A 14411-nucleotide genomic window follows, 5' to 3' on the forward strand; every position below is an offset into this window, starting at 1 on the left:
TCTTCATGCAATGTAAATTCTTCTTCTCATACAATCTATTTCATTTCAAGTTCTTGTAATTATTACAATTGGGGGTTTTGCTTGAGTAATGCTTCACATTTCAATATAATTTTATCACCATTGTGAAAAAATCTAAGATATAGATCTTTAAGAGGTCAATAAAGTTTTATTGATGCATTCTATCTATTCATGATATGCATGATTTGTATTGATAGAAATTGTTGATATTTGTGAGTGGACATGTTATTGAATAAAGGACAATGTTCTTTTAAAATGACGTGTTCATTTTTATATCAACAATCATGCTATATTTTAATTAAATTTTAAGTCAATTAATGAATTAATTTAAATTTAATTAGTAATATACCTATTCTAAAAGACTTCTAGATTAAAATAATATCTTTTTTCATTTCTATAACATCATATACAAGTGTTTTTAAAAGCTCTCTATCATATTTGCTCACTCTTTAAAATTGCACATAATTGTAAAAAATATAGAATCAAATGGTTGAAAAAATAAAATAAAAATAAATATTTTAGATACAATGTAATTTAAGTTTTAATAAAATAATATATTTTATATCTATAATCCATTGTGAATTTGGGAGGCTTTTCAATTATACTATTGCATGTTCTCTAATTATTTATTTATACGGCTAGCTCCTTTCTTGGATGTACTATCATAAAAAAATTCAATTGTGCAACCAATAATAGAGGAGACAATTTAGCTACTAAAAATAGAAAGTTAGTACATTTGCTCAAGGAGTTTATTATTTTGTTGAACAAATGGCTTTAAGAGTTCCATTTGAAATTGATTACAACCTCATATACCCTTGAGAAGACTCTTTATTCTTCTTAATATATCATAAAATTTCTAATGATTAAACTAATAAGAGTACAAACAATAACTTAGTAGAGTCTCACAACAAATATATCAAATAAACCAACAAACCAATCAATTTCAAATTTGTCAACCCATGTAGCCCAAGAAAGAAGAAAATAGTTCCATACAATCTTAACAAATGGAAATTAAAAAAATATGGTAGGTAGTCTCTAAATATTAAAACACTAAAATAAAAATTAAAAATGGTATGCAATTATATGAAACAATTTACATGCTTTGTCTATGCATCCATGTTTTTGTAGAAGTGCTCACATTTTACATGCATTTTAATGTACTTCATATGGTCTAAATGCATTGATCTAAACATGTGTTGGGATGATATTGTCACCAATCCATTTTGAATGTGTTTTGCAATCATTAAATTTCATGAGATCATATTTGTTTGAGGTTCCTTGACAAAAAAAAATGTTCATATAGCCTTAGAAGTATAAATCCACAATTAAATCTCACACAAACTTATAACATAGAACATTGTCAGTTCGATTATATGTTTAATAGAAATCCACACCACCTCTATTTCTTTTAATCAATCCACAGTGACCAAATTTATGAAAAGCTGCTGATAACATAAGACACCATCAATGATTCAATAGAATTCAAGGTTGTGTAAACATAAAAACATATATATTATCTCTATAAGGATAGACATGTAATATATCAAAATTATATGTCATCTATGTTTTTGCATTTTCTGTTTTGTTCTTCCATTAACTATCAGATAGTGATGATCAATCCCCATTAAAGAAGTTGATGACATTCAGGAGTAACAGTCATAGTATTCATATGTACAGCTCACTATGAAATTTTTTCAGCTATTCATTTTCTATAGACACTTGTCACACAATCTGATCTTCAACAAGCAAAAGAAAAACCTATCAAGATATTACCTACAAAGTCATAGTTCATTATGAGCTACCATTAAATCTCTTAAACAAAATCAAACATATGCTATGACACCCCTTTTAACATTCAAAAAGGATAAAACTTCACTACTTTGTCAGATGAGCTTGGTTGAAGCTGGAGAATGTTTATAAAAACTGAAATTGACTTAATATCAACACAAACAAAAGACTAATTCTAATTTCCAGAACCCAGGTCTTGTGTTTTAACGTTCTTTCCATGGTCACCATATACTTGGATTAGCATAGAAAGATCAAACCCAGATTAAAAACTTTGACTAGAAATATAATATTTTAAAAGAATTTCCATAACCTCTAGTCTGAGAAATAAAATGTTATATTGCTTGAGTTCTTTTATCAGTAAAAGATAAAGACAATGTTTCTTTTTGGTTTTGCTAAAACTAAAGTAAAAGGAATGGGACTTTTCTCATCTCTCGAGTTCTGATCGTTTCTTGTTTTCAGCAGAACAACTCCATGAAATATCTGAAGGGGTATATGGCTCCGTTTGTCTTAATCTTTTAATCCCCTTACTAATTCATGTAAAGTTTACTGTGAGTCATTGAAAAAGCCAAAAAACTAAAATCCCTTTACTGAAGACATTTTGCTATGCTTCAACATTTTGCATTCATGTCTACCACGGGTGTTGCATCTACGACATCTGACAAAATTTTCAAATACTTTATGGCCATCCATAAAACTCCCGCACTTGGCATACACGTAAATAAGCTTATTATGAAAACCATCCTTTGGAATGGTTCCATGAGAGTTTTTGAAATCGACAGATTTGCTTCTCTTCATGGGTTGATGTTATAATGACTTGCTTAAAATTATATCTTTTCGAGATTGATTTACATTGATTTACTTGTTAGAATGACTTAAGAAGCAACCAGATGCATGTTTACATTATCAACGACTATAACAATTAATAATAACTACGGAAGATAACGTGACGGAAATCACCAGTAAATAAAAATTTCCGTTACGAATTGATTTCATTGAAATTTCCACTTACCCGAGACATTAAAAATCGTCTTTTTAAAGTGGCTCGAATTTGAGACGGTGTAAATGCAGTCCATGCTCTCTGGATTGAGTTCACATGTATGGAAATTTGAGCCACTTTTCCTGGTAAGTTAGAAACCTCATTCAATTCATTTCCTCGCTGCTTTGTAGTGTCCGAGCTCTTTGGGTGATCCTCTAGTGCTAGAGAAGGAATTGGGTGATTCGAAAAGATGAATATGGGTGGACATGCTCTGCTGATTCCCCTTCCTTTCCAGGGCCACATAAATCCCATGATGCAGCTCGCCTGGAAGCTCGTCTCTGACGGTTTCCTCGTTACCTTCCTCAACAGTCAACACTGATTTCAATCACACCCGCATAATACTGTTGGAAGTGAAGTCCAACGGACTCCTTCTATGTCTTGTTTTAACTTCATATATTTATCTTTATTCATAGTTAGAAGGTGACTTTGTTAAGACATAAAATTAACATCGAATATCCACAAAGAAACCTAACCTTCGGCTTCTCATCGAATAGTGAGATAGGTCTTGTGAATTACCTCTTTCATCTCCTTGATCTAAACTCCTCAACATTTTTTTGATGAGAATAAGAATGAAAGTTACAAGAAATTATTCATACACTATACCTTCATGTAAATGTTTCCCTTGGAAACGTTAAAGATTAGTGACCTATTGTATGGACTTTACGACACCATCTGTTACAACAATCACTTGGTTTAAGTTTTTACATCATCCTCCATCCTTTGAAACTTAGTAGGAGTAAAACAAAGGCCATGGATACTTATGCCAACCACATGAATGTGAAATGATATTTAACCAAAACCTAGCTTGGGATCTCCCTGACCAATCCGAGGGAATACAATATGAATTAAATCCAAACTATAGATTCTCCCAATGCTTTTTCTCATTCAAAATGGGCCTCCAAAACATATTGTTCATAGGTATAGTTGGCAGTCGTTTAGTCGTACATCATGTAAGCTATCTAGAAAATCTCAAATGGAGCATGTAATATTTTGAACTTTCTAATTTACAAATTTACTTGTGCTAATTGCATTTATTCAAATTCGAGAATCCAATCCACATCTATATTAGCAAGATTCTTCTCTTTGCAAAGATTCAAACTATCCAAGAAGGCTTAAAACTTAGCCTCACATTCAGTACCAATAAGTGAAAAAAAATTGAAATAGCTCACAAAATCTCTTCATTATAAAAAGTCTTAGGTTTACACCTAGCCACCCCATCGATGTTTAGTTTTAAAGCCAATAAAGGGAGGATTTCATTTTATCATTTCTTTTTCATATCTTTCGGAGATTTAAGGGCCACTAACATAGTATGTCAAAGTGGATATGAAAAGGTATCATTTTTTGATTAGTTTATCGTCTCACTAAGGGAATTGTTTAAGAACCATATTATCTGATTTTTATTTGGCCAATAGCATTTTGTAAATATCAATTTTAATTTTTTTCTAGATTGAACAAAGCAATTAAAGATTACACAATTGAAACTACAGAAATAACTAATAAACATAGCTGAATCAAAAAATGATAATGATTTTGTTCAATCAAAGATTCTTTTCTTTAACACCTGCTCAATCATAGATTATTTTCCCTTGAATATATGATAGTTTCTTTCTCAACCTAAATTCCACACAATTATAGGAGGTCTCGTTATCCATGTCCCTTCATGTCCCTTCCCATAAGGAGTTTCATGGATGAGGCTATGCTAAAATATGTGAAAGTAGATTGCAAGTAAATGCGCCTTCCCACTTGAAGCATATCATTTTAAGGTCCCTCCCCATGATAATTATAATTTTTAACTATGGAATTGGCATCTTCTTCGTTCATTCTCTAAGCATTCTAAACCTCCCTTTATCTCCTTCTTTCAAACTTCTCCAAAAATAGCAAGAATTAGAAAAATTATCCAATGATCTTTAATATAGATAACATGTTAATAAAATTAACTATCACCAGAGTTTATTCTTTTTGCGTGGAGTCAAACATAACATGCGTCACCTTGGTATCATTAACTTTTTTGCGTCCAGACAAACTAAAAGTGATAAGATTGTTTTGCTGGAAGCCATTAAGAAAAGTGGTCACTGATTAGATGGCTGATCAACTTCCCTCCAGGTGTGGGAGACTCTACCGGTAACTTACACATCAAAATGGTAATCATATCTTCATATGCACAGTGTTGAAGTGACAGAGAATGAATAACTGATTGGCATTTAATAGTTGACATGGTATTTCTTGTTTCCAATTTTTTTTTTTTTCTATTGAACAAAGTGAAATATAAATTTAATAAAACATGAACAGTTCAAACCAACTGCAGAATATGAAAGAGAAGGTTTCGGAACAGCATTACAACTGACAACAGTAGCAACAAAAACATTTACAATAGTTATGATAAGAGTATCAAAAATCTACTCTAAGAACCACAACCAAGATAATTACAACACATCATAACACGTAGCTGAATAAGAACCTTTACAACATACTGAATGATCTAGGTATCTAAAAGTGACATGAGAATTCTACAAAATATCAGTTGTTCACACATAGATCACACATTACATTTGGAATTTGAAGAGCTTCTGAAACTGTCTTGATCTTGAACATTGAACATCATAACCATGCATTCGCACCAATTGATACATAATCGCTTCCAAAAGCTTGTTGTAATTAGTAATCAAACATAAATTGGTAATGAGATTTTTGAATTTGAAATGAATTTTCAAAGACATTTGGATTGAATAACTAAAGTAAGAGCCTGAAATGAACGGAAATGAAAATCATGGGTAGACATAATTGATCTCATGTTGTTTTGTTTCCTTTCCCATGCAACTGACCCATAAGCTAGTTGAACAAGAATTCCTAATTAGTTGACTCAACAACGATGACAACTATTCTCGTATTGCACTGGCCAACACAAAAATCGTATGCAATGATTTTGTTTGTGGGGAAGGGGCTATAGCTATTCTTGTTTCAAAATGGGACTGTTGTATCACAATTTATTTTCATCTTATATGGATAGTGGGAGACATAAAAAATAACAGAGCTTGGCAGAATAGTTGCATCCGTTGTCTTTCATTATCGTATAACATGAAAATAAGTCATGGTACTAGCTACGTCCATGGAGAAGGTTATATTCATTGGGTAGTCTAATTCACAGACGTCCTGCACAGACGTTGCCAAATTGAGTCATGTAATAGAAAGCGTCATCTTCTGAGAAGGAAGTTAGTTTGGTAACGGACTTGACGGCGTCCACCGCATTAGATGTGGCCAAACATCGGCGAGTCCAAATGTTTGTTCTATGGCTCGTGCTTACTGCCACCTATGCCCTGTTCTATAATTTTCCCAATCTAGTCTACTCATTTTGATTACGCAAGGTTATTGAGCTCTTTGATAATGAAGTCGTTTGTGCTTTTAACTCTTTATAGGAGTCCCCAAGGACTTTACGATGGTGAGAGAGATTCCATCCATGCTCCCTCTATACACTGCACATCTTCCTTGGGTTTTTGGATTGAGTGAAGAGGCTATCTTCCACATAATTGAACGTTACATGGAGAGAACTAGAGATCTCAAATGGGTGTTATTCAATTCTTTCCAGCATCTAGAAGCCCCTATTATCGATAGCCTAATTGACAATGGAGCTTTGGTATGCTCAATTGGTCCTTGATTTCTGTCCCCTCATCTCAATGGGGGAGTTCAGTCAAGAATCATGGACAGAGGAAGCAGAATGTTTGGATTGGCTAGACAAGCAGTCTCAGCTGTAGTTGGTACGAATTAACAACATGAAAACATAATACAAAATTTTGCCAAATTCATTATAGTGCTACAACACTTCAACTCTCCATTGATAAATTACATCAGTTGAACAATGCTACTGTATTCACCATATACGATCAGCTGATGAAACTCTCTCATCGTCGAACCATTACAACTACCTCTTTAAATCAATAGGTCATCTAATAAATGACGCACTAAGTCTAGAACAACGATCTTAATACAGAAATTTTGCAAGATTCAAATCAACTATTCATCCACTTAGATTGATCCAAACATAAATGAAGTAAAACATTTGAATCGTGAAGATAAACAATTTTCATTATCAATATGGTCTTAATATGCTTGTAATAGGGAGAGAGAAAAAAAAAAAAAGGAGAAATAGGGATAGAAATGGGGGAGATAGATGGGGAAGAGTGAGAGATAGGCAGAGAAAGGGGTGAGGAGATAGAGCTAGAGATAGAGTAGGAGAGAGACATGTAGAGGAGATGGAAAGATAGAGAAAGAAGAGCGAAAATTAGAAATAGAGAGAGTGAAAAGATAGAAATATAAAGATAGAGATACCAAAAGTGATATGTAAAAAGGTAGAGAGAGGGTGAAATATAGATGGATGGAGGGAGACATATCTAGAGATCGAGGGGAGATAGGAAAATAGAGGTAGAGATGAATTCTAGAGAGAGAGAAATAAAGGTAGGGAGAGGGTGAAATATAGATGGATGGAGGGAGACATATCTAGAGATAGAGGGGAGATAGGAAAATAGAGGTAGAGATGAATTCTAGAGAGAGAGAAATAGGGACTGTGCATGTGTGTGAGAGAGATATAGAGATAGTTATAGATTTAACATTATATTTGATTCTTTGTCTCGACATTGTTTATAATTTAATTATTAACTAAAATAAATATTATTTTATAATTTAAAAATAATTAATAAAAAATATAAATTGTGTTAAAAAACCAAAGAATATAAAGTGTCAATATAGTTGAAAATGATAAAATATCAAAAATAAATTATATAAATTAAGATAAAAGTTCAAAATATATTGATTTTACAATAATTAAAATAATAATAGAACAAAAAAATTATAAATTAAACTACTTCTAATAGTTTTTATTTCTAGTTGTAATTTCACACATAAACATAAATAATTTAAAATATATTAAATATAAATATTAATAAAAATAATAATTAAAAATAAATAAAATTAATAATGAATAAATAAATAACAATAACCTCGGTATATAATAATCTTATTTAGCTAATAAATAATTGAATAATAATATTTTTTTAGTTTTTTAGAATTTCAAATATTAAAAATATGTATAAAATGTTTAATTAATATCAAATAATATAATATGAACATTAATAGAAAGTCAAAGGTCAACAAAATCCTAGCAAACAATTCAGTTAATGTCTCTCACAAAAATTATCGAATTTTAACCTGACAGGTGGAGGTCGGCAAACAAATGGTGGTGAAAGGAGGATTTTTGCCCGTGCCTTTATTTGCCTTAACCCAAGTGAAAATCGGAGAAGGAATAAACAGGGAAGATAGAATGGACGGTGATAATTTATTGAATCGCCTAAATTACTTTTTGACCATTGATTGGGAAGACAGTCGGCTCGGTTCAAATAAAGAACTCCTTCAGTCTAATTAAAAAATAGAAGAAAATTATAATACAATAATTTTTTAAATTAATTTTCAATTTTTAATAATATATAAATAGAATCTACGATACATTCTATGTCATGCATATGGAAATTGGAAATTTGGGGCCACATTGGTTGAGGATCCCTAGATAAATGAGCCTCGGCAAGAGCAATTGGACACAAGATTTATTTTTCTAGAACCCGCATCACTATTTTTTTTTTCTGTCCAGACAAACAAAAACTGATAAGATTGTTTGGCTTTAAGCGATTAAGAAAGTGATAATTAGCAGTCTCTCCTTTGATGGCTGATCACTTGCGTCCAGATATGGGAGACTCTATCAATGGCTTACACAAAAAATTTTAATCAGATCTTCACATGGACAGTGTTGAAGTGAAAGAGACCGAATAATTCAGTGGCATTTAAGTATTTTTGAATTTGAAAATTATTATTTTTTCTTTTGTTTTGGCAAAACAGTAAGTCCTCTCCCATAAGTTAGTGGTGAGACTTCTGGTTTGTACATGAATATCCAGACATATTTGGATTGAAGAGCGAATTTAAGCACCTGAATTGATTGAAAACGAGAATCATGGGTGAACGTAGAAGACCTCACGCTGTTCTGGTTCCTTTCCCCGCGCAAGGGCATATAAACCCCATGATGCAGCTGGCCAAAATGCTTGTTGAACAAGGATTCATTATTAGTTTCGTTAACAACGATTACAACTATTCTCGTATTGCACAGGCCAACAAACATGCCGGCAATGCTATTATTTCTGGGGAAGGTTATATTTGTTGGGTAGTGATCCCAGACGGCCTTCCTCCCAGCAATAAACGCACAGACGTTTCAACGTTGTGTCATTTAGCAGAAAGCGTCATCGTCTCCTTCATCGACAAACTGATTGGGGAGGTGAAAGAGCAGGACCCTGAGCAGGCTATCTATTTGGTAACGGACGACATGTTGTCCACTGCGTTAGATGCAGCTAAATGCCACCGAATTCCAATGGCTGCTCTCTGGACATCACTCATTGTCACCTATGCCCTTCTCTATGATTTGCCTAATCTAGTCTCCTCTCTTCTCCCTTCAAATGGTAAGCCCCACAATTCCTTTTAATTACACAAAGGTATGGAATTCTATAGCAATGGAGTTATCTGTATTTTGAATAATTTACAGGAGTCCCCAAGGACTTTACGATGGTGAAATATCTTTACTCCATGCCGCCTTTCTACTCTGCACACCTTCCTTGGGTTGTTGGATTCAACGAAACCCAGCAAGAGTTTCTCTTCCGCTTCAATGAACGTTACATGGAAAGAAACAGAGCGCTCAAGTGGGTGTTATTCAATTCTTTCTATAATTTGGAAGCCCCTATAATCGGTAGCCTAATTGTCCAAGGAGCTTCGGTATGTTCAATTGGTCCCTGTATTTCATCTCCCCGTCTCAATGGGGAAGTTCATTCAGAAATCACGGCGAACTTTTGGAAAGAGGAAGCAGAATGTTTGGATTGGCTAGACAAGCAGTCTCAGAAGAGTGTGGTGTACGTGTCCTTCGGAAGCGTGGCAATAGTGAACCAAAGACAATTGGAAGAATTTGCGCCAAGTTTGGAGGCCACCCAGAAACCGTTCCTGTGGGTTCTGCGCAGCGTTCTCATGAACGGGTCAAGCGCTTTACTTCCTCCAGGATTCATGGAAGCCACCAAAGATCGGGCATATTTTGTTTCATGGTGTCCACAGATGAAGGTTTTTTCTCATCCTTCTGTTGCGTGTTTCATCACTCACTGTGGATGGAATTTCGTAATGGAAAGCATCGCCTTTGGAGTGACCATGCTCTGCTGGCCTTACTTTACAGATCAGTTTTTTAATTGTGTGTATATGGTAGACGTGTGGAGGATTGGGCTGGCCTTGAACAAAAACAGCGATGGAATAACTGAAAAGAAAGAAATCGAGATGGGGGTGAAGAGGGTGTTTGAAGATGATGAGATGAAGGCAAGAGTTCTGAAATTGAGCGAGGAAGCGAAAGACGCAGTGAAGAGCGAAACTGGATAATCTTACGCAAATTTCCAAGATTTCGTGAAGGCGATGAAGGAGGAAATCTCATGTGACGAATAAATCTTGTTCTTTTGGGCTCAAACAAACATGGAACGATGTCTTGAATTCTATTATTAAATAGCCCGTCACTGCAAACCAACAATAGGCCAAGCATTCCGTTGATTGTATGTAGAGCATACTACTCCGAGACTGTATGTGGAGTTTATGACCGTTTCAAATGTTTCTTAATTTGTTTTCCTAGTTGACCAATGTGGTTCAACTGCGGTCGATCCTAATTAACCTTTGATGACCAACAGAAGCTTTTGTTAATTTTTAGTTTCTCATGATTAGATTTTTAGTCAATTATTAATAATTTTTTGAAGTACCTTTTTTAATAAAAGTTTGTATTATCATAAATAAAATTATAAGATTATTTAAATATTATTTTAATTTAACATTAAAAAATGTTGTTGAAATAAATATGTATAGCTCTAAGTAAATATTGGCTACTTTATTAAAAATAATATATAAATGTTAAATGTTTTTAATAATTGATTGTTGAAATAAAAAAAATTATTATCTAAAATCAATAAGCAAATGACAAGTGTTTATAATATTTTTTTATCAAACCTAAACATATATTTTTGTATAATATATTAATTAATTAAACAAAGAGGATTAAATATCAATTAATATAGATCAATTTTTTGATTAGTTGCTATGGATTAGATTAAACAATATTGAATAGAAACTATAATCATATTATAAATAGTGTTTACTAAATTGAGAAATTGTTTAGTTGTGTAACTAAAGAATGATTATCATTTATTGAAGACAATGATATTTATGTACCTTACAATTAATAGATGTCCTAGACAACCATGCATGTAGATTAAAATTAGAATATTTATTTTTCACTTTGTTCCAATTTAAGCTCATTATTTCGAGCTTAGGATGAGATTCCCAATCACAACTTTTCTCTATGGCTACAAACTCAATCTATATTAAACTCAATACTCCTAGCTAGTGATATCCTCTATTACATTTTTAGGTATTTTTTCAAGCTAGTTGTTCAAAAAATTACTAAGACAAACAATAAGCTACAAACATACACATGAATTATATGCTCAATTTTAACTAACTCTAATGCATTTAAATGAGTGTGAATAGATATTTTACATTATTTGCCTCATTTGTGTGTAGATGCAAATGAATAGACTTGAAGATATTCCAAATTTCTAGATGAGTGCAAATGACTTTGAACTACAAAGGCTTATGAACTGTCATCCTAGGATCAAAATGTAAGAGGAAGCTAGTTAATTAAATTTTTAGTTTTCTCTTTTTACATTTTAATGGATCAAGATTATAGCTGTTGCAAGGTGTGCACCCTTGGTCTCCTTGTGTTGTGCGCCACTCAGGTTTTTGACATGGTTTAATCGCCTCCTATGGATTCTATAAGTGTAGTGTTTGTATTAGACATTAATAGGCTGATCTTTTGGTGCAATGGCAATTGTACTTCTAACAAGTGGTATTAGAGCCTTGGTCATAGGTTCAAACCCCCTCGCTTGCATTGGGGGGGATTGTTGCAAGGTGTGGGCCCTTGGTCTCCTTGTGTTGTGCAATGCAGCTCTTAGGTTTGGGACATGGATTAACCGCCTCATGTGGATTCTATAAGTCTAGTGGTTGTATCGGGCATTAACAAGTTGATCTTTTGGTGCAACGACAATTGTACTTTTAACAATAGCAACAAGGATGACCTAGCAACCATAGACAAGATGTAGGTCAAATAATTACATTAGATTTATTTATGTTAGGATTATATTATGGATGGTAATTGGATTAATGATCAAAATTAAATAGATAAGAAATTATGAATAGGATTTTATGTAATAATTATAAGTGTAAGTGATAATAATAGTCTACATGTAACCAAGAATAAGTATGAAAATCCTATTATACAATTTTTTTGTCATTTATAGCTAGATAAGTGTACTAAGACATTTCTACAAAATACAAATATAACAAAATGGGAAATATATTAGGGACATATTTTTCACCTATAAAGCTTTCCCCAACATTTAGTTGCATATGAATCTCTAAGTAGTTTTCATGTATCTTTAATTATTTTCATACTCAAACATGCATAAAATAATCTCAACAAACAAATGAACCTACAATCCATAAAGGAAAAATATTCTTCACCCATTCTCCTTTATTTCATTTTTTTTTTTTATAAATGTTTGTAAGATAGGGATAAAAATTATGTGAGAAGCTTTCAACTTGTAAGATAAATCAATATAAAAAATGAAAAAGTTAGTGATCATATATTCCTATCAATCCCCCTTCAACTGATTGACCTCATAGGGTACAATTAATTTTAAGGAAAACCTAATGAAATATATCAATAATAAACACAAGCATATAAGGAATGACCAATGGTAGAAGACCTCATGAAATATTGATACCCATAATTATTTCATAAATTATTAATGAATGCCAAGAATGCACATAATTTTAATCATCCAAGCACAAAAGTATGGTAGTCATGGAGATAAACGAACACTAGGAGAAACACTGTGAAGGACTAGAGATAAAATAAAATATATGATTGCTCCCTTAAGAATGGGCATAATAATGGTGATGCAATCCTCAATGGCCAAAAATATCCATGAAATTTTGTCTAGAAACCCTATGTTTCATACATGAGCTTGAGAACATGTAGGATATTCCATCAATAGGACATCTAGGTGATGAGTTCTTAAAAATTATATTTTAAAATCATAGTTTATGCTTAAAAACTTTGTGTATTTTGTTAATTAATGTGTTTGGCTGTAGATTATATACTTGCATGTTTACTTCTTTTGCATTTATATTTAACTAATTAGAAGATATATATTAGAATTGATATTTTCTATTGTATGCATTACTTCAAATGTTAAATCAGTGAAGAAATAATCGTCTATCCATAAACTTGTTGTTATGTTCTTGTCCTACTTTTCTAGATGTTGTTTCAAATGTTTTAAAGGTTGTTTCAAGGCGTGAAACTATTGAACTATTTCCTCAATGATGTATAATTCTTGATCACACCCTTGATCACTCTAGCTCAAAAGTATATTTATTATCTCCAAGATAACTTCATCGATTGTTTGAGAAACTCCTAGTTTCAACTGCGATGAAGTAAAGTATTGTAGTTAAAAATATTGAGTTATGTTTAGTTTGCAAGCAATTGTTACTGATATAGGTGGGTAACACAGTTTGAAATTCAAATAAGGATATGCCTATATTCAACTATTCTTCGTAGAAAATAGTTAGTCAGTCATGAAATGTTCAGTATTGTCAATTCTTTTAGTTTTTTAATTCTCAAACTTTGTTTCACTCCCTTCTGGGAGCTGATTTGAATGCAAGTTAGAAGTTGATCTAAGTTTTGGTGTGAAAGATCCCATGAGAGTAAGGGCGGGGCCCACTAAACCAAAGGGAGGTGATCTTGCGTTATCTTTTGTTATTTCCTATTTATTCTCTAATTATCTTTTCTTCAACAAGTTCTAAGTTTTAATTAAAAATCAAAGATCATTTTCTAATTCGTCACTATCATTTACATGTAGAATCTAGTTCAGTAACATTTAAGATCAGTTAATTCATTCATGGATGTTCTAGATTAGCCTTTTATTGAGCTAGTTTGAATTCAAAGTTTTAAAGCAGTAATTGCATTTAGAATATGATTTTGATACCAAGTGATAATGGTGAAGGAAATAGAAATTAGACATAATCTTTATTGAATTGATTCATGCAATTTAGTTTCATTCTAATTGTTTTGTAGAATATTGTTTCATTTTCCTACAAGCATAAAGTAGATTTATTTTCAACAAAGTAGAATAGAATTTAAAATTTGAAGGTGTGTTGTAGATTAAATTTGATTGTAGATAAAGTTATAGAATTCCATGAATTAATTCCAATCGAGTTATGCTTGACTTGAACTAAAATCACCAAAGTCTCTTTTTAGGATAAGTTAAGCATTGTAGTTTCAATTTTTGTTAGAATATCATAGCACTGTTAGTTTAGAACTTAGTCTTAAGAAGTGGTACCCAAGAGCTCTTGACGAAGCATGACCGAAGTGTGATTCACTATGATTTTTTGCAAAATCCCC

General features: G+C 32.3%; 1 protein-coding gene across 1 annotated transcript; it reads left to right on the forward strand.

Moving 5' to 3' along the window:
* The first annotated feature begins 8834 nt into the window (after positions 1-8834).
* Positions 8835-10285, forward strand: LOC131055559 (UDP-glycosyltransferase 85A5-like). The gene is made up of 2 exons (XM_057990025.1): positions 8835-9333; positions 9417-10285. The coding sequence occupies exons 1-2, from the start codon at positions 8835-8837 to the stop codon at positions 10283-10285; spliced, it is 1368 nt and encodes a 455-aa protein (XP_057846008.1).
* Positions 10286-14411: the final 4126 nt, after the last annotated feature.

Source organism: Cryptomeria japonica, chromosome 10 (assembly GCF_030272615.1).
Source record: "Cryptomeria japonica chromosome 10, Sugi_1.0, whole genome shotgun sequence".
NCBI lineage: Eukaryota > Viridiplantae > Streptophyta > Pinopsida > Cupressales > Cupressaceae > Cryptomeria > Cryptomeria japonica.

Coding starts and splice junctions, on each gene's coding strand:
- LOC131055559 (XM_057990025.1), top strand. CDS start 8,835: ATGGGTGAACGTAGAAGACCTCACGCTGTTCTGGTTCCTTTCCCCGCG. Junction 9,334..9,416: donor CTCTCTTCTCCCTTCAAATG/GTAAGCCCCACA, acceptor AATAATTTACAG/GAGTCCCCAAGGACTTTACG.